This window comes from Macrotis lagotis, chromosome 1 (genome assembly GCF_037893015.1).
Source record: "Macrotis lagotis isolate mMagLag1 chromosome 1, bilby.v1.9.chrom.fasta, whole genome shotgun sequence".
Classification (NCBI taxonomy): Eukaryota; Metazoa; Chordata; class Mammalia; order Peramelemorphia; family Peramelidae; genus Macrotis; species Macrotis lagotis.
In genome coordinates this window covers 144987924-145014617 of record NC_133658.1, presented here as the reverse complement: position 1 = coordinate 145014617, position 26694 = coordinate 144987924, and the positions used below count along the sequence as shown (strand labels likewise).

At 36.8% G+C, this 26694-nt stretch overlaps 1 protein-coding gene across 3 annotated transcripts in view; it reads right to left on the bottom strand.

Annotated features, from left to right (window-relative positions):
* Nucleotides 1–26694, bottom strand: part of IKBKB (inhibitor of nuclear factor kappa B kinase subunit beta) — an 88533-nt gene that overhangs the window by 13390 nt on the left and 48449 nt on the right. For all 3 annotated transcript variants that reach the window (XM_074209028.1, XM_074209027.1, XM_074209026.1), the window contains exons 10-20: nucleotides 23587–23716; nucleotides 21768–21962; nucleotides 20301–20415; nucleotides 17713–17836; nucleotides 16666–16817; nucleotides 16472–16533; nucleotides 12998–13107; nucleotides 8164–8213; nucleotides 7952–8051; nucleotides 6616–6763; nucleotides 2520–2638 (exon numbers count right to left, since the gene is read on the bottom strand). In XM_074209028.1, the coding sequence (XP_074065129.1) occupies nucleotides 2520–2638; nucleotides 6616–6763; nucleotides 7952–8051; nucleotides 8164–8213; nucleotides 12998–13107; nucleotides 16472–16533; nucleotides 16666–16817; nucleotides 17713–17836; nucleotides 20301–20415; nucleotides 21768–21962; nucleotides 23587–23716 (1305 nt within the window). The remainder of the gene's footprint in view (nucleotides 1–2519; nucleotides 2639–6615; nucleotides 6764–7951; nucleotides 8052–8163; nucleotides 8214–12997; nucleotides 13108–16471; nucleotides 16534–16665; nucleotides 16818–17712; nucleotides 17837–20300; nucleotides 20416–21767; nucleotides 21963–23586; nucleotides 23717–26694) is intronic.

The window sequence follows — 26694 nt, the reverse complement described above, 5'->3', positions numbered from 1 at the left end:
GAATACAATTCAAAAACAATTCAAAGGAGGTAGCCTAGACATACCAGATCTAAAACTATATTATAAAGCATCAGTTATCAAAATTATTTGGTATTGGCTAAGAAACAGAATGGTGGATCAGTGGAATAGATTAGGTTCACAAGACACAATAGTAAATAACTATACTAATCTAGTATTTGATAAACCCAAAGACTCCAGTTTCTGGGATAAGAACTCAGTATTTAACAAAAACTTATGGGAAAATTAGAAAATAGTATGGTGGCATAAAAGCAGTTCTTTTTAATGGTGGCAAAAACTAGGCCCAGACTAACATCTCATGCCCTATATAAAGATAAGGTCAAAAAGGGTACATGATTTAGACATAAAGGGTGAATTAGAAAAACAAGAATCATTTAATTATCAAAGAAGGAGAATTTATGTCCAAAGAGAAGACAGAGAACATTATGAAATACAAAATGAATAATTTTGATTACATTAAATTGAAAAATTTTTGCACAAACAAAACCAATATAGCCAAGATTAGAAGGAAAGCAGAAACTTGGTAAATAATTTTTGCAACCAGCGTTTCTGATAAAGGTCTCATTTTTTAAATATATAGAGAATTGAATCAAATTTATAAGAAAACATGTCATTTCCCTAATGATAAATGGCCAAAGGATATGAATAATTTCTTCATGTGAACAAAGTAAAACTATCTATAGTACTATGAAAAAATACTCTGTCACTGTGAATTAGAGAAATATAAATCAAAACAACTCTGAGGTACCACTTCACCCCTGTCAGATTGACTAATATGACAAAAAAGGAGGATGATCAATGTTGGAGGGAATGTGGGAAAACTGGAACACCAATGCACTGTTGGTGGAGTTGTGAACTGATCCAACCATTCTGGAGAGCAATTTGAAATTATTCCCAAAGGGCAATAAAACTGGGGATGCCTTTTGATCCAGGAATACCACGGTTTGTATACCAAAGAGATCTCAAAAAAACCCCAGAAAAAGATCCATATGAAAAAGAATATTCTAAGCAGTCTTTTTATGGTGGCAAAGAATTGGAAATTGAGGGGATGCTCATCAATTGGGGAATGGTTGAAGAAGTTGTGGTATATTAATATAATGAAATACTATTGCTCTATAAGAAACAATGAGCAGATAGATTTCAGAAAAACATGGAAAGACTTACATGAACAGATATTGAGTGAAGTAAGCAGAACTAGAAGAACATTGTCTACCTTAATAGCAACATTGTGTGACAATCGACTATGAAAGACTGAGTTCTTCTCAGCAAAGAATAATCAAAAACAATTCTAAAAAAACCTCTGATGGGAAAATGTCATCCACTTCCAGAGAAAGAACTATGGAACCTGAATTCAGATCAAAACATACTATTTTCACCTTTTTAAATTTGTTTTTTGCTTTTTTCCTTCTTGTGGTTTTCTCTTTTTGTTCTGATTTTTCCTTCAAAGAGTGAATAATATGGAAATATGTATAACATGATTGCACATATATAACATATCAGATTACTTTCTATTCTAAGTTTGGGGAGGGAAGGGTGGAAGGCTGAAAACCTTACAAAAAATTAATGTTGAAAATTTTCTTTATATATATATATACATATATATATATATATATGAAAAATAATTAATAAAAAGAGAAATTAACCTTTATCAAATTACTGTGTTGCAGAGTGAGGGAGAGAAAATTTGTAACTCAAAATTTTTCCCAAATAAGCCGAGAATATTACTATCATTGAGAGAAGTCACAGAGAACTCATTTTAGGGGAAGTAGGAAGGAAGTTAACTATTTTTTTAATTGTTTTTTGAATTTTACAATTTTTTCCCTAATCTTGCTTCCCTCCCCTACCCCTCTCCCAGAGAAGGCAGTCTGAAAGTCTTTACGTTGTTTCCATGCTATACATTGATCAAAATTGAATGTGTTGAGAGAGAAATCATAGATGATTGACTATTAATGACTTAATGTGTATTTATTGAGAGCCATCCATGTCTACAATATGGAAGAAACAGATGGAAGCAAGGATGGGGTTTCTGACTTCTAGTAAATTACATTCCAGATGAAAGATAGAAAACTGATAGTATAGCAATAATAAATTTAAGTTCATCTTCTCAAGATGATCTGAATGTGACATTTGGTAGCACAGAATCTCAGTTTTGAAAGAAAGCCTAGGGGCAGTTAGGTGGCACAGAGGGTAGAACACTGGTCCTGGAGTCAGGGGGACCTGAGTTCAAATCAGGTCTCAGATACTTAATAATTGCCTAGCTATATGACCTTGGGCAAGTCACTTAACCCCATTGTCTAAATAAAAATAAAAAATAAATAATTAAAAATAAACACAATAAATAAATAAACAAATTAAATAAATTAAATGAATAAACAAATAAATAAATAAAATTTTTTTAAAAAAAGAAAGAAAACCTAAAGGCCATCTAATCCAACCCATACCTGAACAGGAATCCCCTGTACAAAGTTCCCAACAAGGGCTGATCTAAGTGACTGACTTACCTTTTTTTGATTGACTCAGGTAAGCTGAGGGAAGCTGCAGGAGGTTGAGATAACAACTGGGAAGGACGAGATGCATTCATGCTATCTGGACTCCCACTCACTGGACCTCGTACTTTACTCTGAAGAAAAAATAATATATAGAAAACTTTGGAGTAAAGGGAAGAATAAAATTATATATTCACCCAGAAGAAAAGTCACTAATTATTCTTTCAGAAAAGATATCAGACATGTTGATTCTTGTCCACACCAGTTTGGATTTCTGCCCAGACAATGTTTAGTTGACAAAATTTCAAAGATTGTGCTCTAAAGACATCAAGTCTTTTGCACCTTTCTCCTGGGCATTATTTTCATCAATCCTAATCCTTGTCATAGAAATGCAAGGTAAGAAAGGGCAGGTATTTTCCCATTTGCTAAAGGGGAATCTTGAGAAACAAAGAGGAGTGATTTGTTGTGTGGTAGAGCAGGCAGCAAAAGTGAAATATTGGTTCCCCAAAAAAGTGCCACGGACACAACCTCACACCCTTAGGGTTTAAACAAACAGCTCTGTTTTCAGATCTAAAAAGTGCAAACACACACACACACACACACACACACACACAAATTAAGATCACCTTCCAGTTATTTCTTTGAAGTACAGTTGAATATTCAGTCCTATTTTTTGGAATAATGGTAAAAAAAAATACTTGTGGGATCACATTTGTATTAGATGCAGCTGACATTCCTGAGTACTCTATTAGTTTGTCTTAGAATTCTAAATCTAAAGTTTGTACTAGGGTAATTATACACACATACAAACACACACACACACACACACACACACACACATATACACACACTTTCAGACTCCCCCTCTCATTGTGTATTTCTTTTTCCATTATATTCCCCCATTTAGTCTCTTAGTTAGGAGTTCTTATCATCAAGGAATTACTGATTTATGCTATCATTCATAGCATTCATAGATACTTGTGAACCAGAGGATTGACCTCAAGATCTATTCCATTTAATTTTTTTACCTTAGAAAATTAGAAAATATATCCTAATGAGACTCATTAGGAACTCTTAGATAGAAACAACCAGGGAATGTATAGTCATGAGTGGAGGTACCACAGGTGAGACTGACTTTGCTTTGGGCAAAGATAGCTGGACTTGGATAATAGCTGAACTAGCATCTCGTGTGTGTGATGCTGGTGTATCAGATATACTAGTTTGTGAAGGATGAGTAGCAGCAAGATCATGGGCTAAGGGAGGTCTGTTGGTTGGACTGATCTACTGTGGACCTAAATTCTGAATTTTCCAATGGTACATATGCTTCTTGGGTTTGATAATATAGGATGATGAAGTTAAATCTATTAAAAATAATGCCCACACTTATGAAATTTTCTGAGTTAATAGTTAATCTGAGATCAGGGTATGGACCCCGATGATGTGCCACACTCCTCAGGATGATGATTTCATGCCTCAATCATGTCTTTAACTGTGAGTAGTTCCTTTCCTTGGCAGTTAGGTAGATAGATTCCTGGGTCCAGAGTCAGGAAAACTCATCTTCCCAAGTTCAAATCCAGCCTATAACACTTACTAGATGTGTGATCCTAGATAAGCCTCTTTGCCTTAGTTTCCTCATGAACTGGAGAAGGAAAACCCCAGAGTGGGGTTTTCATCAGACATGATTAAAGAATCAACAGTTCTTTTTCCTATATGGTAGAGTTCTTCTCACCACCCCTGACTCACTCTCTCTCTCTCTCTCTCTCTCTCTCTCTCTCTCTCTCTCTCTTTTTTTTAGCATTTTTGCAAGGCAAATGGGGTAAAGTAGCTTGCCCAAGGCCACACAGCTAGGTAATTATTAAGTGTCTGACACTGGATTTGAACCCAGGTACTCCTGACTCCAGGGCGGGTGCTTTATCCACTATGCCACCTAGCCGCCCCTGAAGGACACTCTCTTGAAGCTCTCACTAGAAGTCTGGATATGTGAGTGTCAACAACAAAATTATTTATGAGTTTCCAAAAAGATCAAGGCAGGAGCTGAGGTAAGCCAGGGGATGGATGCACCTTCTATCTCTTGTGCCCCATGGATATTTTTTTGGGTCTGTGAGTGTAGGGAACTTATGGGTAAAGCAATGGTGAAATCCTACAATGCCAAGGATACTCTTCAAATCTTTTGCTGATGGAGAGATTTCTCCCTGTAGCATAATGGTGTTCCATTCATCACTTAATGATGTCCAGGTCAGATTGTACATCCCCCAGGGACTTTTTGCTTTGATAGATCTATGATCTCATCCTAATATGGAGAATATGTCCAACAATAAAGATTTCAGTTCATTCAAGCCCTATTATTTTGTGATACTTGTGATTATGTGTTCCCATAAATACAACTTGGGGGTGTTACCAACATGCACAAGGCAGGACTGTCTTAGGGCAAGGGTAGACTGGCAGGTGCCTCCAGCTAATTAAACCTTCTGATATTTGAGCAACCAGGGTAGGGGAATTCCACCAAGTCTGGCTTAAGAGCCACCATATTTGATCTCTAGCTAGTCTATATATTTATATATATATATATAATATATATATATATTGTGTATATATATATTATATATATATATATATATATCTTTTCTTAGGTTTGTAAAATGCTTTACATATATTAGTTTGTTCAGTCCTCACAACCACACTGTTAGGGAGGTCTTATTATTATCATCATTTTGCAGATAAAGAAATTTTGGCAGATGGAAGTTAAGTGATTTGTTCAGAATCCCATAGTGAGGAAGTATCTGAGGAAGTAATCGAACTCAGGTCTTCCTGACTCCAAATCTAGACCTTATGGTCCTTCCTATGGTCCTTGCCTGAAAATTGGCAAATCCTGGCTGGCAATTTTGGAATGTCAAAAATCTCCTTGTAATTCCTAGAGGGAATTATCCCATAAGAGTCTGTTTCATGTGAAGGAGGGAGTAAGTCAGCAGGAAACCAAGTCCTGCCAAGTGGGATATTTGTGTTCCTGGAGAGAATTACCCCGTATGAGTCTTATTTTGTGTGAGGGAGGGAGAAAGCCAGCAGGAAACTGAGGCTTGCCAAGTGGGATATGGCAAAGGTGACCCGGCCTCAGGCAGGAATTCCCCAGGCACAGAGGTTCAGCATACCTATCATCATCATCATTATCGCTAATATAATATGTTAAGGTTTTAAAAATGATTTCCTCATAGCAAATTTATGAGAAATGAAAAAAAATGTGGAGGTCCTATGGTGTACAGAAGGCTGTTGTTACCAGCTGCTTTTAGAGGTAATAGTTGAGCTAGACCTCTACAAAAGGGATTCTGTCCTAGGGAGTTCCCAAGACCATTCATGTGCTTCCTACCTAGCCTTGAAAGGTAAGTCAGCCTGTTTATAAGCCCTGTTTCTGGGGGAAGTCAAGGCTGGTAGATTTCTTGAGCTAGAGGGTATTGGGCTATAGATGGTACTATGGTGAACGGCAAAAGAGGTGTCCCCAGCCTATGTCAGAAAATGGAAGAGGGCAAAGCTGCACTGATTGGAATGCACACAGACCCAGGGGGAGCCCCTGAACTTTCAGGCTAGGGGAGGGAGACTTACTTTTTTAAAGAGAAAAGAAAAGGGAAAAAAATTAGGAAAGGAGAGATTAAAGGAAAGAAGGAAAGAAGAAAGGAAAAGACAAATGAGGAGAATGATAGGAATCAAATTGATCTATATGAACAAAAAAAGGCTCTTCCCCTTGGTGGGGGAATAACAGCCCAGGGATGGAAAGGATTTGTCCATGTTTGTGAGTAAGCAATAGTATCACTTTGTGTGGAGAGGGTCTAGGATCATAGGATGGATGGATAGAATAAGCATTTATTAAACACCTACTGTGTACCAGATATTATATCAAATGCTTTAAAATATCATCTAATTTGATCCCCACAATAACTCTGAAAGGGGGAATTTAGAAATTTAAAGCTGGAAGGGACCTCAGAGACCCTGTAGTTACCCTCCTATTATAGAGATGTGGAAACTAAGAGCTAGTGATTTATCCAAGGTTATACAGTCAGTATTTGATTCCAGGGCTGATATCGTTTGCTCATTACCATGATGGCTAATTATCTGCACTCACACAAGCTATCTTCAGGAGATTCCACAGTTCCCTCTGTCTTTTCTCCTGAAGTTGCACGACAGTTTTCTCATCTTCGTTCATTAAGTTCACCACTTCCTCCACTTGAGGTAACAATTCCAGGGCCTTCTGCTTGCAAACCATAGTTTTACTATAAGGAAAATGAAAGAACAGTGCAAATGGATTCATTAGTATGATTATTTTGGGATTAAAAAGGAGATAAATGGAAAACTACTAGTTTAATTAGCTATGGCCAACTGGATATCTAGTCTGCTACTGCTAAAGTGTCTTTAAAGTGCTTCACCTCTCTTACTTCTGAATTCTTTCCAGATTTATTTTCTTTGCCTCTAGTGAGCTGAGAAACCTCCATCTTGGTGCCCTTCTCTCCTAATTGGTAACTCCCTTCTTGAGACCTTCATATTAGGAAGGAACAAGCCAGGTTTCACTTCAATCAAACCTGGATGCTTTCCTGGACTTCTCTGATCTGCCACACTGCCCTCTCCCTTTGATTTTAAACTCCCCTTTATGTACTGTCTTCCTATAGAAGACTCTGCATCCTCCAGAGCAGAGACTGTATTTACTTGCTTGTGTTTGAGTCTCCAGTATTTAGTAGGTGCATGATTAAGTGCTTAATCACTCGGTCTGTCTTTCTGTTTTTCTCTATCTCTTTGTGCTTTCCTATCCATTTTATAACCTTCTATCTTCTATCTATATATTATCTATCTATTCTCTTTTCTCTTTCTTCTTGTCTTCCTATTATCTTTCCATCTATCTATCCATCCACTATCTGTCTACCTCTTCCTGCCTTCCTATCTATTTATTATCTTTCTATCTAAAAATCTCTCTCTCTGCCTCTGCCTCTTCCTTTCTTCTTTCCTGCTTTCCTATTTATTTATTATCAAACCTTTTGTCTTCTATCTATATATTATCTATCCATCCTTTCTTTCTGTTTCTCTTTCTGCTTTCCTAGTATCCATCCACCCATTCATCTATCTATCATCTATCCATCTCTTCCTTTCTGCCTTCCTATCTATTATTAAATCTTGTCTTCTCTCTCTATATATTATCCATCTATCCTTTCCTTTCTCTCTTCCTGCCTTTTATCATCTCTTCATCCATCTATATATCTATATATTTATGTATCTAATCTGTCCATTTATCTACTTATCTATTCTTATTGAGTTTCAGTTAGCTGAGTCCTAGAGGCATGCTGTATTGTTCTCTGACAGGCAATGTGGGCTGCTCTTCCTAAAGCAAGAAGAAAATTATTACACACTCCCTCTGCTTCCAGGTCATCCCAACCTCTGCCCTATTCACAGAAGCACACAGTTATTAATACCTGAGCTGCATATAAATGGCTCGTACTTTCTTCTCAAAGCTCTGGATGGCCTGAAGAAGTAGCCGGACCATTTCCTGACTGTCACCATCAGTTCGCTGGTCTATAAAGAGGAGAGAATGAGACATCTTTTCCAATGTGACAAGTAAGACAGCCCAGGATCTAACATAGGAAATTAGAATGGAACCACAAACAAACATTAAAGCTCTTTTTACCTCTTGGTTTTTCTCTTAATCGCCGATAAAGCTCTCTTGCTTGTTCTTCTCTGAAACATAAGAACAAAAAATTCTGCCCATAATCCAAATTTCAAACCATTTAAACAAACAAACCTGTCACAATTTATGGTTTCTAATTAAACTTCTTCCAATTTTCCCTTTTGTTGATTTATATTAAGCTCAACTAAGACCTTTAGATCTTTTTTCTGAACTGTTGTCTAGACATGCTTGCTTCATCTCATACCCATGGCATTGAGTTTTTGTATTGCAATATCAGAATTTACATTTATTCCTCTTAAACTTCCTTTGTGGGGTTAAGTGACTTGCCTGTCAACATCAATTCAGGTCATGAAGACCTAGTTCAAATTCAGTCTTCAATATTTCCTGGCTGTGTGAATTTGGGCAAGTCATTAACTTATTTCTACCTTAGTTTCTTCAAATGTAAAATGAGCATTACAGGATTGTTGAGGATCAAATGAGATTTGTTTTTTAGTTTTTGCAAGACAATGGGGTTAAGTGATTTGCCCAAGGCCACACAGCTAGGTAATTATTAAGTATTTGAGGCTAGATTTGAATTCAGGTACTCCTGACTCCAGGGCCGGTGCTCTATCCACTGTGCCACCTAGCTGCCCCCTCAAATGAGATATTTGTAAAGAATTTAGGGGCAGCTAGGTGGCGTAGTGGATAAAAGCACCGGCCTTGGAGTTAGGAGTACCTGGGTTCAAATCTGGTCTCAGACACATAATTACCTAGCTGTGTGGCCTTGGGCAAGCCACTTAACCCCATTTGCCTTGCAAAAAAAAAAAAGAATTTAGCTAGTGTCTGGCACAGAGTAGTCTTTTAATAAATGCTTGTTTCCTGACTAATGTGGAAATATGTTTAACATAATTTTACATATATAATCTATATCAGATTACTTGCTGTCAAGGGGAGGGAGGGAGAAAAATGTGGAACTCAAAAATCTTACAAAAAATAAATATTGAATGGGCAGCTAGGGGGCTCAGTGGTCCTGGAGTCAGTAGGACCTGAGTTCAAATGTGACCTCAGACACTTAATAATTGCCTAGCTGTTTGACTTTGGGCAAGTCACTTAACCCCATTGCCTTAAATAAAATAAAATAAATAAAATTTTAAAAAATGAATGTTGAAAAATAATTTTGCATGTGGTTAGAAAAAGTAAATAATTTATAAAAAATTTAAAAAATGTAACTTGATAATTATATATTTTAAAAAAAATGTTTGTTTTGGAGGCAGAGTCAAGCTGGCAGAGTAAAGGCAGGGCTCCCATAAGCTCTCCACCAAACCACTCCAAATATCCTCAAATATAATAATTTAAACAAAATTCTAGAGAGGCAAAACACCCCAAAAGACTGAGTGAAACAATTTTCCACCCTAAAACAACATGGAAGATTTGTGGGAAGGGTCTATTATACCAGACTTAGAAAGGGGCTGCAGTACAGCCAGGTTGGGTCAGAGCAAACCAACTCCAGCCATCCAGGAACTGACCATGGGATGCCTAGATCCATGGCAGATGTGGCAGTTTTTAGACCTTTCAGCCTAAGGATTGATAAGGACAATTGGGAAGGTCAGCAGGAAAACTGCCACACCAGAGTGAGAGTGGAGCCCAGTCCAGCACAGACCTCAGTACAGACCCAGTCCTGGGGACCAGGCACAGATCTGGGGAGCCACCCATCAACTGCTTCCAGAGCACTCAGCCTATAGATAGTAAGGGGGTTGGGAGAGATTATAGAGGTCTATCCCTGAGGCAGGACTGTTGTTTTGTCCTTGCTCATATCCAGGTCGCAGTCTGGGACCCCAGTCTCAGAAAAAGGAGCAGGAACACAACAGAGTCCACTCTCTACAGTGGAGCAGGGATTCTCTTCACAATTCCAGGGCAGAAGGGAGTGCTTCTGGTCATCCACAGGTCAGGAGAGCAGTCAGAGCCTCTCATAAGATCTTGGAACAATTCTAAACTTGCAGGTGGGTGGGGGTATTCCTGAAAACTGCTGCAAAAATATCAAAAAGCCTGGGACAGTGTATCCTCTACCCTGGAAGCAGAGTCCCACCATAACAAAAAATTAAAATCAAGTCATAGGATGGGGAAATGAGCAAACAAAAGAAGAAAAGAAATTTGACTACAGACAATTACTTTGTTCCCATGGAGGATCAAATTACACATTCAAACACAACAAAGTCAAAGTTTCTGCATCCAAAGTCTTCGAGAAAAATATGAATTAGTCACAGTCTTTGGAAAAGCTCATAAAAAGATTTAAAAAATCAAGTAAGGGAGAAAGAGAAAAAATTGAGAGGAGAAATGAGAGTGATGTGGGAAAATCATGAAAACTGACTCAGTCGATTGGTGAAGGAGATAAAAAAATACTGAAAAAAAATAACATCTTAAAAACCAGTTTAGGTTGAATGGAAAAAGCAGTTCAAAAGGCCAATGAGGAAAAGAATTGCCCAAATAGAAAAGGAAATACAAAAGCTCTCTAAAGAAAATTTTTTTAAAAACTAGAATGGAGCTAAAGGAAGTTCATGACTTCAAGAAGCAATAAAACATAACCAAAAGAATAAAAAAACTAGAAGAAAATGTGAAATATCTTATTGGAAAAAAAATTACCTGAAAAACAGATCCATAAGAGATAATTTAAAAATTATTGGACTACCTGAAAACCATGATCAAAAAAAGAGCCCAGATGTCTTTTTTCAAAAAATTATCCAAGAAAACTGCTCTGATATCCTAGAAGCAGAGAGTAAAATGGAAACTGAAAGAATCTATAGATCACCTCCTGAAAGAGATCCCAAAATGAAAACTACCAGAAATATTAAAGCCAAATTTCACAACTCCTAAGCCAAAGAGAAAATATTGCAAGTAACCAGAAAGAAACAATTCAAATATCATGGAGCTACAGTCAGGATAACACAAGATTTAGCAACTTCTACATTAAGGGCTCAGAGGATTTAGAATTTGATACTCTGGCAGGCAAAAGAGCTTAGATTGTAACCAAGAATCAACTTCCCAGCAAAACTGAGGATAAGCTTTCAGGAGAAAAGATAGATATTAAATGAAATAAGCGACTTTCAAACTTTCCTGATGAAACAACCAGAGTTGAACAGAAAATTTGACCTTCAAATACAAGACTCAAGTGAAGCATAAAAAAGGTAAACAGGAAAGAGAAATCATAAGGGACTTAATAATGTTGAACTGCTTGTATTCCTCCTGCATGGGAAAGTAATTCTGATAACTCATTTATTAGGTAGTTGGAAGGAGCATATATAGATAAGGCACAGGTGGGAGTTGAATTTGAAGTATAACATATTAAAAAGATGGTGTTAATGGGGGAAGAAAGGAATATGCTTGGAGAAAGGGAAAGGAGTGGTAGAATGGGGTAAGTTATTTCACATAAAAAAGCAAGAAAAAGCTTTTGTGGTAGAGTGGAAGAGGGGATAGGTGAGGGAAAGTGAGTGAGCCTTACTCTCATCAGAATTGGCTCAGAGAGGGAATAACATATATACTCAAATGACTATAGAAATCTATCTTACCCCAGAGGAAAAAGGAGAGGAAAGGGATGGCAGAAAGGAAAGGGCAGGGGGGAGTTGGGGGTGGTGGTGTAAGTGATAGAAAGGAGGGAATATTGTGGGATGGAGTAGTCAAATGCAATACTTTTGAGGAGGGAGGGTGAAAGGAGAGAGAACAAATAAATGGAGGTGGGGGGAATAGGATAGAGGGAAATACAGCTAGCAATAGCAACTGTAGGAAAAAGTATTGAAACAAGTTTCTCTGATAAAGACCTTATTTCTCAAACATAGAGAACTGAGTCAAATTTATAAAAAATAAGAATTAAATGATAGATATGAATTAAAAAATTATCTATCTATCTATATATGTATATGTATGTATGGGGCACAGGTTAACAATATTACTCCACTATTCAGAAACTTTTAGGGTCTTTCTATTCCCTCTTATACAAAGACCTCAATTTGGCAATTAAGACTATCTACACTTCTGGCTTCAGTTTAGCTTCTAGCCTCCTCTCATAGAATTCTACTTCTTATATTCTACTTTTAAATCAGATTTTACTGCTTGCTGTTCCTCTTGACTCCTGTCTCTGTACATTTACATAATCTGTACCTTATACCTTGGAGTGCATTCCATTAAATCCATTACTCAGAATTCTTATATTACTTTAAGGGTCAATTCATCCCTTATGTTAATGAATGCTTTCTCACTTTGTCTAGTATTCATCATTTGTGTACAATAACTTCATTTACAAAATGAAGGTGATTAGATTGCCTCTTGAAGCAGGTAGGTGGCACATACATAGAATATAGTTCAAGGTCTCCCACTGTATCTGGGACCATCTTCACTCATCTTGATCTATATTTTGCCACTGGACCCCGATGGCTCTGGAGGAGAGAGTCAAGCTGACGATGTTGTATAAGCCTCCCTCACTTAAATCCAATTCACTTGCAAGTCATGGCAACACCTTCCTGATGTTATGGTTCTCTTCAAGAACGAAGGACAAACAACATAGAACCTAGAGTCAGGAAGATGTAAATTTAAACCTGACCTCAGACACTTTCTAGTTCTGTGACCCTGGGAAAATTACTTGAAAAACTAAACAAAACATCCCTTCCCCCTCCCTCCTCCTATTTGTCTCAGTTTCCTCAATTGTAAAATGCAGATGATATTATCTGTATCAAGCTCTTAGGGTAATTGTGAGGATCAAATGAAAGATCTATATAGATACCACTTGTCATTATTGTGACCCTCCCTTCTATCTGCAGCAGCAACTGGACAAAATTGCTCTTCGCAGTGGCAAGCTAATACTTACAGATCGTCCAAGGTCCCTCCTTGTTTCCGACTCATTGGGCTCCTCTGTAGGTCCACGATATCTGTCTGCAGGGCCATCATCTGTTCCACCAGATGCTTCACATCTGACTCCTGATAAAAACAGCACTAAGGTAAATAGGAGCAAGAGAGACAATCTGTAATACAGAAGTGAAACCATTAAAACTCAGCAAAAAATGAAATCAATTCTTTAAATAAGGGATACTGGAGTCTCAAGATATTAACAATTCTTAAGTTTTTTTTTTTTTTAAATAACTTTAGGTATCAGAAATCTATTTCCAGATACTATGACTTCTTAGCACAGCTAGGAGATGCAGTAGATAGAGCTCCAGACTTGGAAGACCTGAGTTCAAATCTGGATTCACTTAGTAGCTGTGTGACCTAAGCAAGTCATTTAACCCTGTTTCCCAAAGTTTCTTCATCTGGAGAAAGAGATGGTAAATAAGTATCTTTGCCAAGAAAATCCCCAAATGGGATCATGAAACTCAACAGCAATGACAAAAATCTCATTAGAGGCACTGACCCCCATAACTCTGTGAATTATATATGTAAGTAGATGCCCATCCATACATCAAACCCTGGATGCAGAGTCACGGCAGGGTATTTGCCTGCTTCTGAATCTATCATAGTAGTATCTGGGCCCTGATACATCCTATCATCATCATTTTGCAGATAAGGAAATTTATGGAACAGGGTTGAACTTATTTGGCCAGAGTTACATAGAAAGTCAGTAGAAAAAGTTGGGAAAAAAAATCACAACCCTGAGTTTTCATTCATAGAGGCAGGGAGTATAGGAAAGAGAGTAGAGAAATCAGAAGCCTAAATCTTTGAGTCCTAGGAAGGACAAGGGGCTTCTTTGGCCCCTCAGCTATCAAAAGTGGAAGATAAGTAAGTGTACTATGCATTTCACAAGGGTTGTTGTGAAAGAACATTCTTGGGGTATGAGTCATGATTTGATTTTTACTTTTACTTTTGTTTACTATTTGTTTTTAAATAGTTTTTAAATATATACGTATATACATATACATATACATACATACATACATATATATATATGTATATATATTAACCATACTAGATTGATTTCTATTGGGGAAGGGGAGAGGATAGGGAAGGAGGGAGAAAACTGAAACTCAAAACCTTGCAAAAAAATGACTGTTGAAAGCTACTGTTGCATGTAGATGTAAAAATAAATAAATAAAATATTAAGAAAAAAGTTCTAGGTCTATTTCATTCAAACTTTCGACTAGTAAAACTGAATCCTTGACACCCCAAATCAGTTCACATTTCAAGTTTCTAAATGTAATGTTATTATATTTGGTCAAATATTCTAGGATATCAAGTCACTTTTTGGACATAGCATTCCATTTTCCAACAACTATCATATCCAGATTTGTGTCAACCTTAGTGCATTAAGCACACCATAGAACAATATATAGCAAATTACAAGATCACAGGATCAGAGATTTAGAGCTAGGTGTTCATCTTGTCCAACCATTTTATTTTAGAGATTAATGACCTGCCCAAATTCATATAACTAGTATTTTGAGACAATTATTTCCTTTGCTGTTCAAAAGCTTTATTTGATAATTTCTGGGTTTGCTAGTATTTTCTAGATGATCAAGGTTTACATAAATCTCTATGTGATATAGTTAGGGCAGTACAACTTTAAAAATCAATTCTTTATCTACATATCTCTTTAATCTTTTCAAAGTACAAAACTATATATATATATATATATATATATATATATATATATATACATATATATATATATATATAACCACACTGTCCTCTTAACAAATTGATAGAAAAATAGGATAGTTGTTATTATCCCATTTTTCAAATGGAAATGAGACAGTGAGGATACCTAATTTGACTGAGATCAGCAATAGCAGATATAAGCCTAGAAATTAGTTTTCATAACTCCCACACCAGTAGATTCTCCCTTATATCAGCTGTCTCTAATTTGTGCTGTCTCTAATTTGTGCTTTCTCTTGATAATGAGATTGAGAATTTATGTTCCTGTGTATGTAATGTGATTAGATACAATTGTATATATGTACTGTAGCTAAAGAGTAAATAAATAATTCAATTTTAACTTAGGGCTAAGTATTTAAATAATTGACTGACAAAGCAACCATGTCCAACAGTGTATACGGTACATTTCACATTCCTAGCCCTCCACCTCTTCCCTGAGAGAAGGAATATGCATTATTATATCCCTTGTTCTCTAAAATCAGGATCAATACTTGTAATTAATATGAATTGAAAAAAGGTTTTTATAAAATGTAAAGTGTTTAAAAATGGACATTGCTAAAGTGGCATGGTTCTTTGCTTAGTCTTTTTTTGCTTTCAACATTTATCGTCATTAGTGACTTAAATGATTGCTAAATTGAACTGAATTGGGTCCTTAAGACAAGTCATTTTCTTTTCTTTGGTTTTATCTTTCCATGGGAACTGGGAAACTAAGTGGTGCTGTGGGTAGAGTGCTTAGAACTGAAGTCTGGATGATCTAAGTTCAAATCCAATTTGCTAGAAAAGTCAATTAAGTTTTGCATGCTTCAGTTTCCTCAATTATAAAATAGAAATAATAATAGTACTTACTTCCCAAGATTGTTGTGAGCATACAATGAAATAATAATTGTAAAGTGCTAAGCACAATGTTTGGTATTGTGTTAGCTATTATTCTTATTATTATCAAAATGGATATAGTAATATTACCTACCTTACCAGGTTGCTGTGAGGATCAAATGATAGAATATGTTGGCACATAGTCGATACAATATTAGTAGATGTTAATTATTATCATCATTTAAAAATAAAATTATATATTCATTACATAATATAGCAATATTGATTATATTATATAACAGATCAATATTGTAATATCAAAATTTCATCAATAATATATTAATATCAATAACATTACAGAATGTTATTATATAATATATTACTATCAATATATCAATATATTATGTAATTAAATATATGCTTTTATTTTAAAAGGATTATGATTATTAAATTTATCAACTTATTATTTTATATAATATACTGATATTAATTAATTGATATGAATATGTTGTGTACTATAATATGTTAATATTTATAATTTTAATATTAACAATAGTTATTAGTAAGTAAAACATCTAGATATCATTGTGGATTATAAGCTCCCCCAAAGAGAAACCATAACCAGTACTTCTGCTATGCTTCTTATTGCAACCTGGACATCCAGTGTAGTGTAAATACTACCTCTGGCCACAGTGGGGCCCCCACGACCTGAGTATCCCATGTCCTCCCAACCACTCCCCAACCAAGGTCAAATAGCATAGCAATGAACACTTGACATTCCTGGGACAATGCCTGCCTGGGCATATGATGAGAAAGTAGAAAGTGGCCTTGAGAAGCCTCCTCCTTCCCGGTAGGCAATTAAACCTAAAATTAGTGTTCCTACCCGCCCGCAGAGCTCCACAGCCTGCTCCATCTCCCGCCAGGCCAGCAGCAATTTATCTGATGCTGGAAAAGGAATTGGAGAGAAAAAAACATTCAGTTTTCAGTTGGGAAATGAAGATGGATTAAAAAGAAGAAGAAAGAGAAGACCAGAGACGATCTCTTTTGTTGACTCAGGGCAAAGAGAGCAACACTCACTGATGCCAAATTCAGTCTGCTCGCTGTATTTCTCCAAGTCAATCTGGATGCTGGTTTTAAAGAAATCCAGCTTAGCCTTGAGTTGCTGAGACATGGATGCCATTAAGTTCTTCATCTTGGAGAGGCTGCTGTTATTTCGTAGGAGGTTCATCCTGCAGTAGGCAGGAATAAAAGGATACTAGCATCCTACCTGCCCTGCATATGAAGTACCAAACCCAAATACCATCGCTCAAGATGTTCAAATCATCTTTTCTTACAACTAAGCAATTTCCTTTCCCTGAACCTCAGAAACAAATGGGGCATTCAGATAGATAAGGAGCAAGATCCTCTGACCCAAGAGATAATCATTTAAATTATGATAATAACAGGATAAAGAAGAAAAAAAATGTTCCTCTCTTCATTTCTTGGTACAGGTGGGATACTATGGGTGTGGAACACTGCACATACTGTTAGACTTCATTGATATGCAGGTTAGTTTTACAAATTGCTTTTCCCTCCTCTTTTTTTTTTTAATTTCTTGTTACAAGGGATGAACTTCTAGGGATCAGAGAGAGATCTATTTGGAAATGAAGCATAGCAAAAATATATACATACATACAAACAAATTACCCATAGTGCATAACCAGTGGAAGGATTGATCAGAAGGGTTCCTCTGCTGCAATATAGCCAGAGAACTTTAGTGCATTGGTTTTGGAGTCAAAAGTCCTGACCCTTTCACTAACTACATGCTGAAGCAGATCACTTCACCTACTGCTCTGTCTACCCTACAGAGTAGACATGGGCAGTCTTTTGCCAGAGAAATGCCAGTTATCAGCATCATCTCCCCAAGTTCTGATGATCTTTTAGATTCTTCTCACACTGCATATTCTGCCCTGACTATTCCACACCCCCTTCTGTATATAGACCACCTTCTCCTCATCCATTCTACAGGGACCTTCCTCACTCTGACTTGGATACCAGCTCTTTCCCACCCATCCAAACCAGTGTTCTCCTTCTGGCTCCCTTCCATCCTCTGGCAGGAGGCACCAGGGCAGGGCAGGAACTCACATGGCAGCTCTCTGGCCTTGCTGCAGCTGACTACAGTCCTCCTTTAGGGTCCGGATTGTGTGCCACACTTGTCCCCACACTTTCCTCAGTTGGAAAAAAGGGAGATTCCGCTTGGGCTCTTGAACTGGAAACAGAGACACAAACAGGAGTCAAATAGCAAACCCTCCTCTGGACTCGGAGTCCCCACTGGGCCCTCTACACCATACGTCAGGCAAGAAATCAAAGGCTTTTTTGTATTTTTGGGACAACTACCGTTCAGTTCATTTAACTGATCACCTCTATGGACCTCATTTCACCAAGTAGATTACATCCTACCGGGGAGTAGGGATGGTGTTGCATACTTCTTTATTTAAAAAAACAAAAAAGGAATCTGTAGTATGTCTACCAAAGCTCTACAGGAGTTTCCAATAGGTCTATCCATATCACTGGGAGCAGGGGAAGCAGAATGTCAATGATTAGTGGCAATGGAAAAGAGGGTAATTGGAAATAGTGTTCCTTCTCATCACCAAAAGTATCAACACAGTGGCAGCAAGGTGGCATGGTAGGTAAGTGTTGAACCTGGAGATAAGAAGATGAAGGTTCAAATCCTGCCCCAGACATTTACTTCGCTGTAGAAACACTTAACCATTCCCAGCCTCAATTTCCCCATCTGTAAAATTCTCACAAGGTTGTTGAGAATTAAATAAGTTAATACATGTGAGGTGATTTGCAAAACTGAATGAGGTATAGAAATGCTAGTTATTAGATAGAATCCCCTGTTAGGCATTTAAAGCTCTTTACAACTTGGCCCCTTCTATCTTTTCAATCTCCTTACACTACATTTTTCTCCATAATTTAACTAACTTGATACAATAATCTAGCTGTAGTTCCTTGGATGATAATCCATCAACCCCTTCCTAGTTTTTGCATTAGCTGTTCCTTATATCTAGAATGCTCCCTCTTCACCTCTAACTTCCCTAACTTCCCTCAAGAATGAGATCAGTTCTACCTTCTCCAAAAGGTCTTTCCTGGTTCCTTCCTCTTCTCTCTCTCCCACCTCGAGCTGCCATGGCATTTCCCTCTAGGGGTGTCTCCCCTACACTATATTCATTTTGAATGTATCTGCAGTTATCCCTTCCACATGGTGACTTTCTTGATCAAGATTTTTTGATATCATGGGTCAGCTTAAGAAATTATTTGGAAATTTTTTGGGAGTTTTGCTTGAAGCCGTGGTTCACAAGTGAAGTCCAACAGATGATGACTAAATAGTTCATCCAAATTTTACAATGAGTTGCAGTAAATACCCCATTCAAGGAAAAACTCAGACTTCTCTGGTATGAAGGGAGGACAAAAAATTTTTACTCATATTTTCCAGATTGTGGCAGTGCCATACCTCTAACCCTGGAGATATGGAAGGGATAATTGTAATCATTTTCATGTTTTCTTCTGTATTAGATATTGAGTTCCTCTAGGGGAGGGACTCTGCTTGCCTTTCTTTGTATCCCCAGGACTTAACATAATATATGCTTGTTGTCATTAAGCTCCCTGAGTGCAGGGATGGTTTCATTTTCTGTCTCTGTATCTCTGATATCTAATATAATTCTTACACAAAGCACGCACTTAATGAATGTTTATGGGTTGACTGATAAATCATCAAAGTGAGTTATGTTCACAGGCCCTAATAAATATTTGTTAATTTAAAGATGTGTTCAGAGATGTATATATCTATATCTATATCTCTCTATATACACATAAATATAGAATCTTCCCAATTTTTAAGCTTATCTGAAATTACAGGATCTAAACTATATAGATTGTACCTTATAGAAAATTAAATGAAGTTGCAAATATTAAAAAATGGATGGAAAATTATATTATTTATGTTTATATCTTACCTTATAGAAAATTAAATGAAGTTGCAAATATTAAAAAATGGGTGGGAAATTGTATTATTTATGTTTATTATTTAAGCTCTCTGGGTATTTGTGATGGATCTCATACCTTTGTGGGGGAAGGTCAGGATGTTAATGATTAGGGGCCATGAACAATCCAAGAGAGAGGGAACAAGCACAGGGGAAAGGAGATCTGTGGTTTAAGCCCAGATTATGAAACATAAACACTGAAGGGTTAAAAACCAAAGGGTTCAGAGGTAGCCAGTCCACAGGGTCAGACAGAATTGTGAGATGGTATCTAGAGCAACAGAGGGGTTTCCTCACGGGAAGAAGCACCCCAAAGGGTAAGAGAAAAATGTTGTGAATGACAATTTATTCCAAACAAAGCCGGTGCATTCTCTTTCGGTAGTGATGGTCTGGTCATGTACCCTGCTTATTTAGAGACTTCTTCATTGCTAAGAGCCCAGACAAAATGCTCTAGCTTCATCACCCATAGACCTTTGAAAAACCCTGAGGATTAATTCAGCAGTTTCTGGTTTAAGTTCTATTTTAGAGTTCTATTTCTTCACCATTTTACTTATGGACTAATCTCTTCCTACCCCAAGAATTAGTGACTGGTTCTGAGAATAATTGCCCTGTTTGAAGGCCGTATCCATGTCTCACTGATTCTGCCTTAATGAAAACAACTACTGGTTTATATAAGGAAAACGTTCTTACGAATACAGCTGACGCTTTCTGGTGGGGACCTTGGGGAGATCTGAGTCTCATAGGTGATTTTTCTATTGTCAAAGAGAAAAATGAGATCCATGTCCAATATTCGGTCATCATTGAGCTGCAAAGGGATAAGAGAAAGATGAGATATTTTTGAATGAAATACCCCCAACTTTTATATAATAAAGCTTACATAGCAGTGAGATTTCTAATGACCACCTATATGGTCTCTAGACATCTCTGAACACTATAATCTTTATCTAATATATAGTAGTCATTTATCTTTCATGAAGCCTTTTCTTGATACCTCTGGCCTACTTCAAATCTGCTTTTATTGTCTGTACCATATGCCTTATTTGTATTCTGTTATAGAGGTCCCATAGAAAATCTAGGAATAAGAAGATTTAGGCTAGAGTCCTGCCTATAGCCTTAATTAATCAGTTATGAGTCTTGGACAAGTAACTTTAATTCTCTAGGCATTAGTTTCCTCATCTATGAAAAAAAAATTGTACCACCTGTCTTCTAAGATTGATGTATTTTACAAGTCTTAAAGTGATTCACAAGAATGAATTATTATTACTACCACTACCTCAATTATCTTTAGAGTTTAGTGCTTAATTTATATACATTTGTGTTTAATCACTGCTTAAATGCAGAGTGAAGTGATCAGAACCAGGAAAGCATTGTGCACATTGGTGTAGCAATGATCAACTGAAAGACTTGGCTACTCTGAAAATACAATGATCCAAGACAATTCTAAAGGACTCAATGGTGAATAATGCTATAGGCCTCCAGGGAGAGAACTGACAAACTCTGAGTGCAGATTGAATTACACATTTTAAACTGTATTTTTCTTACTTTATGGGGGCAACATGACTAATATGGAAATATGTTTACATGACTTCACATGTGTTCACATGAATTCAGATGTATTATGATATTGTATTGCTTGCCTTCTCAACAAATGGGGAAGGGCTAGAGGGAGGGAGAGAATTAGGAATTGAATAAATTTTTAAAAAATCACTATCTAATATGCATTTATTTTGTTTCTCTAGGTCACTGTAAAGTCTTTGTGGGTAGGGCTCTAATCCTGGATGTTTTCATTTACAATATAACAGTTTGGAACACATAAATGCTTAATAAGATATAGTTTTTAATTGACCAATTACTTTAGAAAGATAAAGCCAAGTTTGTAAGAATAATTGCTGGAAGAGAATGTCTGAAAGGAGATATGACCCAAGAGTCAGAAATCAAAACAAAGCACTTGTGTCTCAAGGAAATCCTGAGTTGTGAGCCATCTTATCCCAAAACAGAAGAGGAGAGATATAAATATCACAAATTCAATAGGGTGCCTGCCAAATTGGTGACAAATGTGAAGCTACCTCTGGATCCCATGGTAAAAATAGTTCTAATGATAATAATGATGATGATCATAATAAGAGTTGTTTTTTAAAACCCCTGAGGCTTGCTTACCTTGCCATCCACAATACATTGCGTGGCTGGTTTGTCAGAAAACAATGCCAGGCCAGCCTCCTGCAACAGCTCCTGATCCTCCTCTGGGATGTCCGTGTCAGCCTGGATCCTTGCCTTTAGGCTCTGCAAACTTTCTTTCTCCATTATGGGATAGGTGTGCACAGTGCCAGTTACCATATTCAAGATGTGAACCAGCTACAAGAAGTTAACAGGTCAAGGGGAAAACGATAGGATAGAGAATCATCATTCTGTTTTCCAACATTGCTGACTTATCAGCCCAAACTGTTCCCCAGGACTGAAGTTTTCACCTGCCTTTCAGGAGTTGCTACAACAATGATGTGCCTTAATAATGTAGACTTTTGGTGTTGGGAAGGATCTGAGAGATCATCTAATTTAACCCCTTACTTGAAACCCTCCCTACAACATACTCATTTGATGACATCCTCCAGTAAAAGGAGACAGTATGGTATAGAAGAACAAATCCTAAATTTGAAGTCAAAGGACCAGGTTCAAATCTGGACTCATATTTACTAGTGTGTGACTCTGGGCAAGTCGTTTCAACTAGATCTTTCTATTTCCCTTATTTATGAAATGATCTTTTTTTTTTTTAGGTTTTTTTCAAGGCAAATGGGGTTAAGTAGCTTTGCCCAAAGCCACACAGCTAATTATTAAGTGTCTGAGGCCGGATTTGAACTCAGGTACTCCTGACTCCAGAGCCACCACTTAGCCTCCCCCTTATCTATGAAATGAGAATAACAGCACCTACCTCACAGAATTGGTATGAGAATCAAATGAAATATTTATAAAAAATATTTAACGTGGAGTAGATGCTACATAAATGCTCCCCCCCCATGATCCCATTTACCCCTTAATCTCCTCCCCCAGTGTAAGGAAATTAAACTAGATGATATCAATCTGTATTCCTATGACTTCTCAAGATAGCTCATTTGCCTTATGACCTGCTTTAATTAGCTTCAGTTCCTCATCTGTAAAATGAGGATACAATGAAGAAGGAAGTGGCAAACCACTCGAGTATCTTTTGCCAGAAAACCCTCATGGACAAGTCCATGGGGTCACCTAGAATGGGACATGGCTGAACAATAACAAAAAATTATTACAGAGTTCTTTACACTGAACTGAAACCTTTCTCTCTCTATGCCATTCATATATCAATTCTAGTGGCAGAGACTCTTGTCAAATCTAGCCTCAGATATTTTCATTTTTAATCTGTTTACCTCAGTTTCCTCAACTATGAAATGGGCATAATAAAAAAAATTACTTTCCAAGTTATCTTCCAGGACACACTGTAAACCCTATTTAAATGTTTGCTGTTATAATAATAATTATTATTGTGCCTCTTTTTAGACATGATGATCCTTCAGATAGTTGAAGATAAGGAAATAGTTTTCCCCAAAAAGAAACCTTCTCCTATCCAAGGTTATTCAACTAGTCCTCCTGGGGCAGTTTGTAATCCCATCACCATACTGATAACCCTCCTTTTGTGATCAGGTATAGAAGTACAATCTGGGTACCTGTTATTTCATATTGTTATATACATTCCACTATGTCCTGAGTTTTGGCCCTAGGGTTACCCAACTCTCATACTCCTCCTCCTCAACACTCATCAGGTTTAACAATTCAAATCACATGGAAGGAAGAAACCAGTTTCCTCATTGTCTACCTAGTCCTGAATGGTTTCTGATTTTCTCTCATAGTTTCTTTCCATTCCTTTGTCACAGTAGCATCATATAACTTAATCTCCTGATTGCAGAAGAAGCAGACACTTTTCATTTTGAGGTAATTGAGTTTTTACACTGACCTTTAGGTTCAAGATGTCATCCAGTGCTTTGAAACAGCCATTTGGACCATAAGTAGGGTCTGTGCCCCTCTGTCGGGGCTGCCACATTAACATCAACTGCAGCCACTTTTCTAGTCGCTGAACTAGAATACTGAGAGACAGAAAAGGACAAGAAGTAGACAGGAGAAGAAGACAATCTCTGATGCCAATCTCATCTTGCCTTTATGAAAAAGGTGAGGAGGTTCAAGCCTTATAGGCCTCTACAACTTACTGGTGCAATACAACATCATGTACACAACTGACATTTCAATAAATACTTGTTGGATATATTAATGGATAAATCTAAGAAAGGATGTTATCACTTCTAACCGACTGAATAGCCTAGACCCTTGTCCCTAAAAATGTGATGTTACAATAACCCCCTAAATGGTCTTCCAGCTTCCAGTCTTTCCCCATATCTATTTCATCCTGCAAACCACCCTGAGGTTAAACACCCTAAAATAAAAAAAAAAATAATCACTTTTTTTTTTAGGTTTTTGCAAGGCAAATGGGGTTAAGTGGCTTGCCCCAAGGCCACACAGCTAGGTAATTATTAAGTGTCTGAGACTGGATTTGGACCCAGGCACTCCTGACTCCAGGGCCAGTGCTTTATCCACTATGCCACCTAACCACCTCAAAAATAATCACTTTTATTAAAGTGGCTGGTTCAAAAATTTTCAGCAATTTTCACTGCCTATAGGAGCAAATCCAGACTATTTATCCTGGTATTTCAATGCCCACCAATATTAATTTTTTTTCTGTACCACAATTCTATTATTGTCTCTCATTACATAGAATTTTGGACTGGAAAGCACCTTGTCAACCCTAAACATGCCTGAAATTCGACTTCCTTTATAGCATGTCCATCAAGTGATTGTGAAGACCTTTGGATATGAAGTTTTCCTTACATCTAGCCTAAACCTAACTTTTTGAAACTTCCATCCATTGTGCTAATTCTCACTGATAAGTCAAGCATATCAAGTCTAATTCACTTTCCTCGTCACCCCTTCAATACTTGCAGACTCTATTATCTTCCCCCTGTAGTGCTCTCTTCTTTAGAGGATGAATATTTTTAATTCCTTCAGCTTCAACTTCTATGGCATCAGTATTAGATCCTTGACCATTCAGGTTGCTGTTCTCCAGTTCAGGGGTTCTTAATCTTTTTTGTAACATGAAACCCAGTTAGATCTAAAGGTTGATTCAAGGAATCTTTTCACAATTATTTAATTCAAACAACCTGTATATCTTATCTGAAAACTTTCCCTATACTGTTATCCTGTTCCTTTGATTGAGTACAGACACACGGCAGAGTGGGACACTTCTTTTTCTGATTTCAGGCAATTGTACCTATTTGTTTTGTCTGTCCCAACTCAGAAAGTCCTTAGTCTTTCCTCCAATTAGATATTAGATTACCTAATCTTGTATCCTGGTTTATATTTCCTATTAATTATTTTCTTTTTACTGCCTAAAAATCTATCTTCCTCTGTATTTGGGGTCCAGTGCCAAACTGAGGAGGCTTGGTCCTGATTTGTAATATAATTGGTGTGCATTGTTAATAAATCAGTACATTCAGAAGTTTGAACCATTGTTTCCTCAGTTATTTCAGATTTCACCTATCATAGTAATGGAAAATTTACTGTATCATAAGAAACAATCACCATGGAGAATACAGAGAAACCAATGCCAATTCTAATAACTAGAGGCAATATAATAATTTATACAATAATGACAAAAATGGGAAACTTCTTTGCAGAGGTGAGTGATTAGAAGTGTGGAATAATGCAAATTTTCTGACTTTGTTGGTGAGGCAAGAAAGTGACACTGAGAACTGAAACCTAGGCTTGGAATCAGTAGCATGTGATCTCTATTTTGGTCACTTACCAGCTTTATGATTATGGTATGAGCAAATAATCTCCTTGAGCCTCAGTTTTCCTTATGTATAAAACAAGAAGTTTGGAGTAAACAGCCTTTGTGGATATTTTCAGTTTAGAATCTATGCTCCTATTTATTGGTTAATTTTGTTGAATTGTCTCTTTCTCTGCCTCTCTCTTTGTCTTTCTGTTCTCTTTATCTATCTCATTTAAAAAAATTCTTTGTCACAATGGAAGAGTTCTCTGAAGGGAAGAGGAATATATTAGGAAAAGTGAAAGATATCAACAAAAAATTTTTTTAATGCTTTGCTAGATACCTCAAGTCCATAGTGACTTTTCCACTGTTGATCTCATTGCAGTTACATTTTGTTACTTGTTTATCAATCATGACCTATTGACATCTTCTATGTTATTTAACTTCTTTTACTATTAGTAATTTCCTGTGCTGTCTCTCAATTAGATTTCTTTTGGGTTTTTGGTTTTTGCAAGGTGATGGGGTTAAGTGACTTGCCCAAGGTCACACAGCTAGATAATTATTAAGTGTCTGAGGCAGGATTTGATTTCAGGTTTTCCTGACTCCAGGGGGTTGGTACTCTATCCACTGTAGTAATAAGCTGCCTGTCAATTAGATTTCTGAAAAAAAAATGTCCTTTATCTAGCATCACAGTCAATTCCTATCCTTTCCAAATTGAAATTTCCTTACAACAAAAGAAACAATTAAGTAAAAACATTTTTGATGACCAGCCAATGTATACATAATTCGGACCAGCAGATCTGCATCTCACCACTGTGGAAGATATATCAGACTTTTGTTTCTGTCTTTGCTTCCTTGGATTATATATCCAGCAGTAGGATTACTGAGTTTAAGGTATGGACTTATACAATTACAAATTGTTTTTGAAGATAGCCTCTTCACAGTTACATGAACAGGGTATCCATGTGCCAGCCTTTTCACAGTCCCTCCAAAACTGACCAGTCCCATCATTTATAGACTTTGCCATCTGAATAGTATTAGGTGAAATCTTAAAAGCTATTTTTATTGCATTTTTCATGTTATTAGTGAGTTCACTTTCATGTGTTCATTTATAATCTGATATTTTTATTTTGAAAACTGTTCATATTCTTTGCTTATTCCTCAATTAGATTTTAAACTCCATGATGGCAAGAATCATATATCTACTAATTCTTTTATCCCCTTCTTTACCCAGGACAGGGCAAA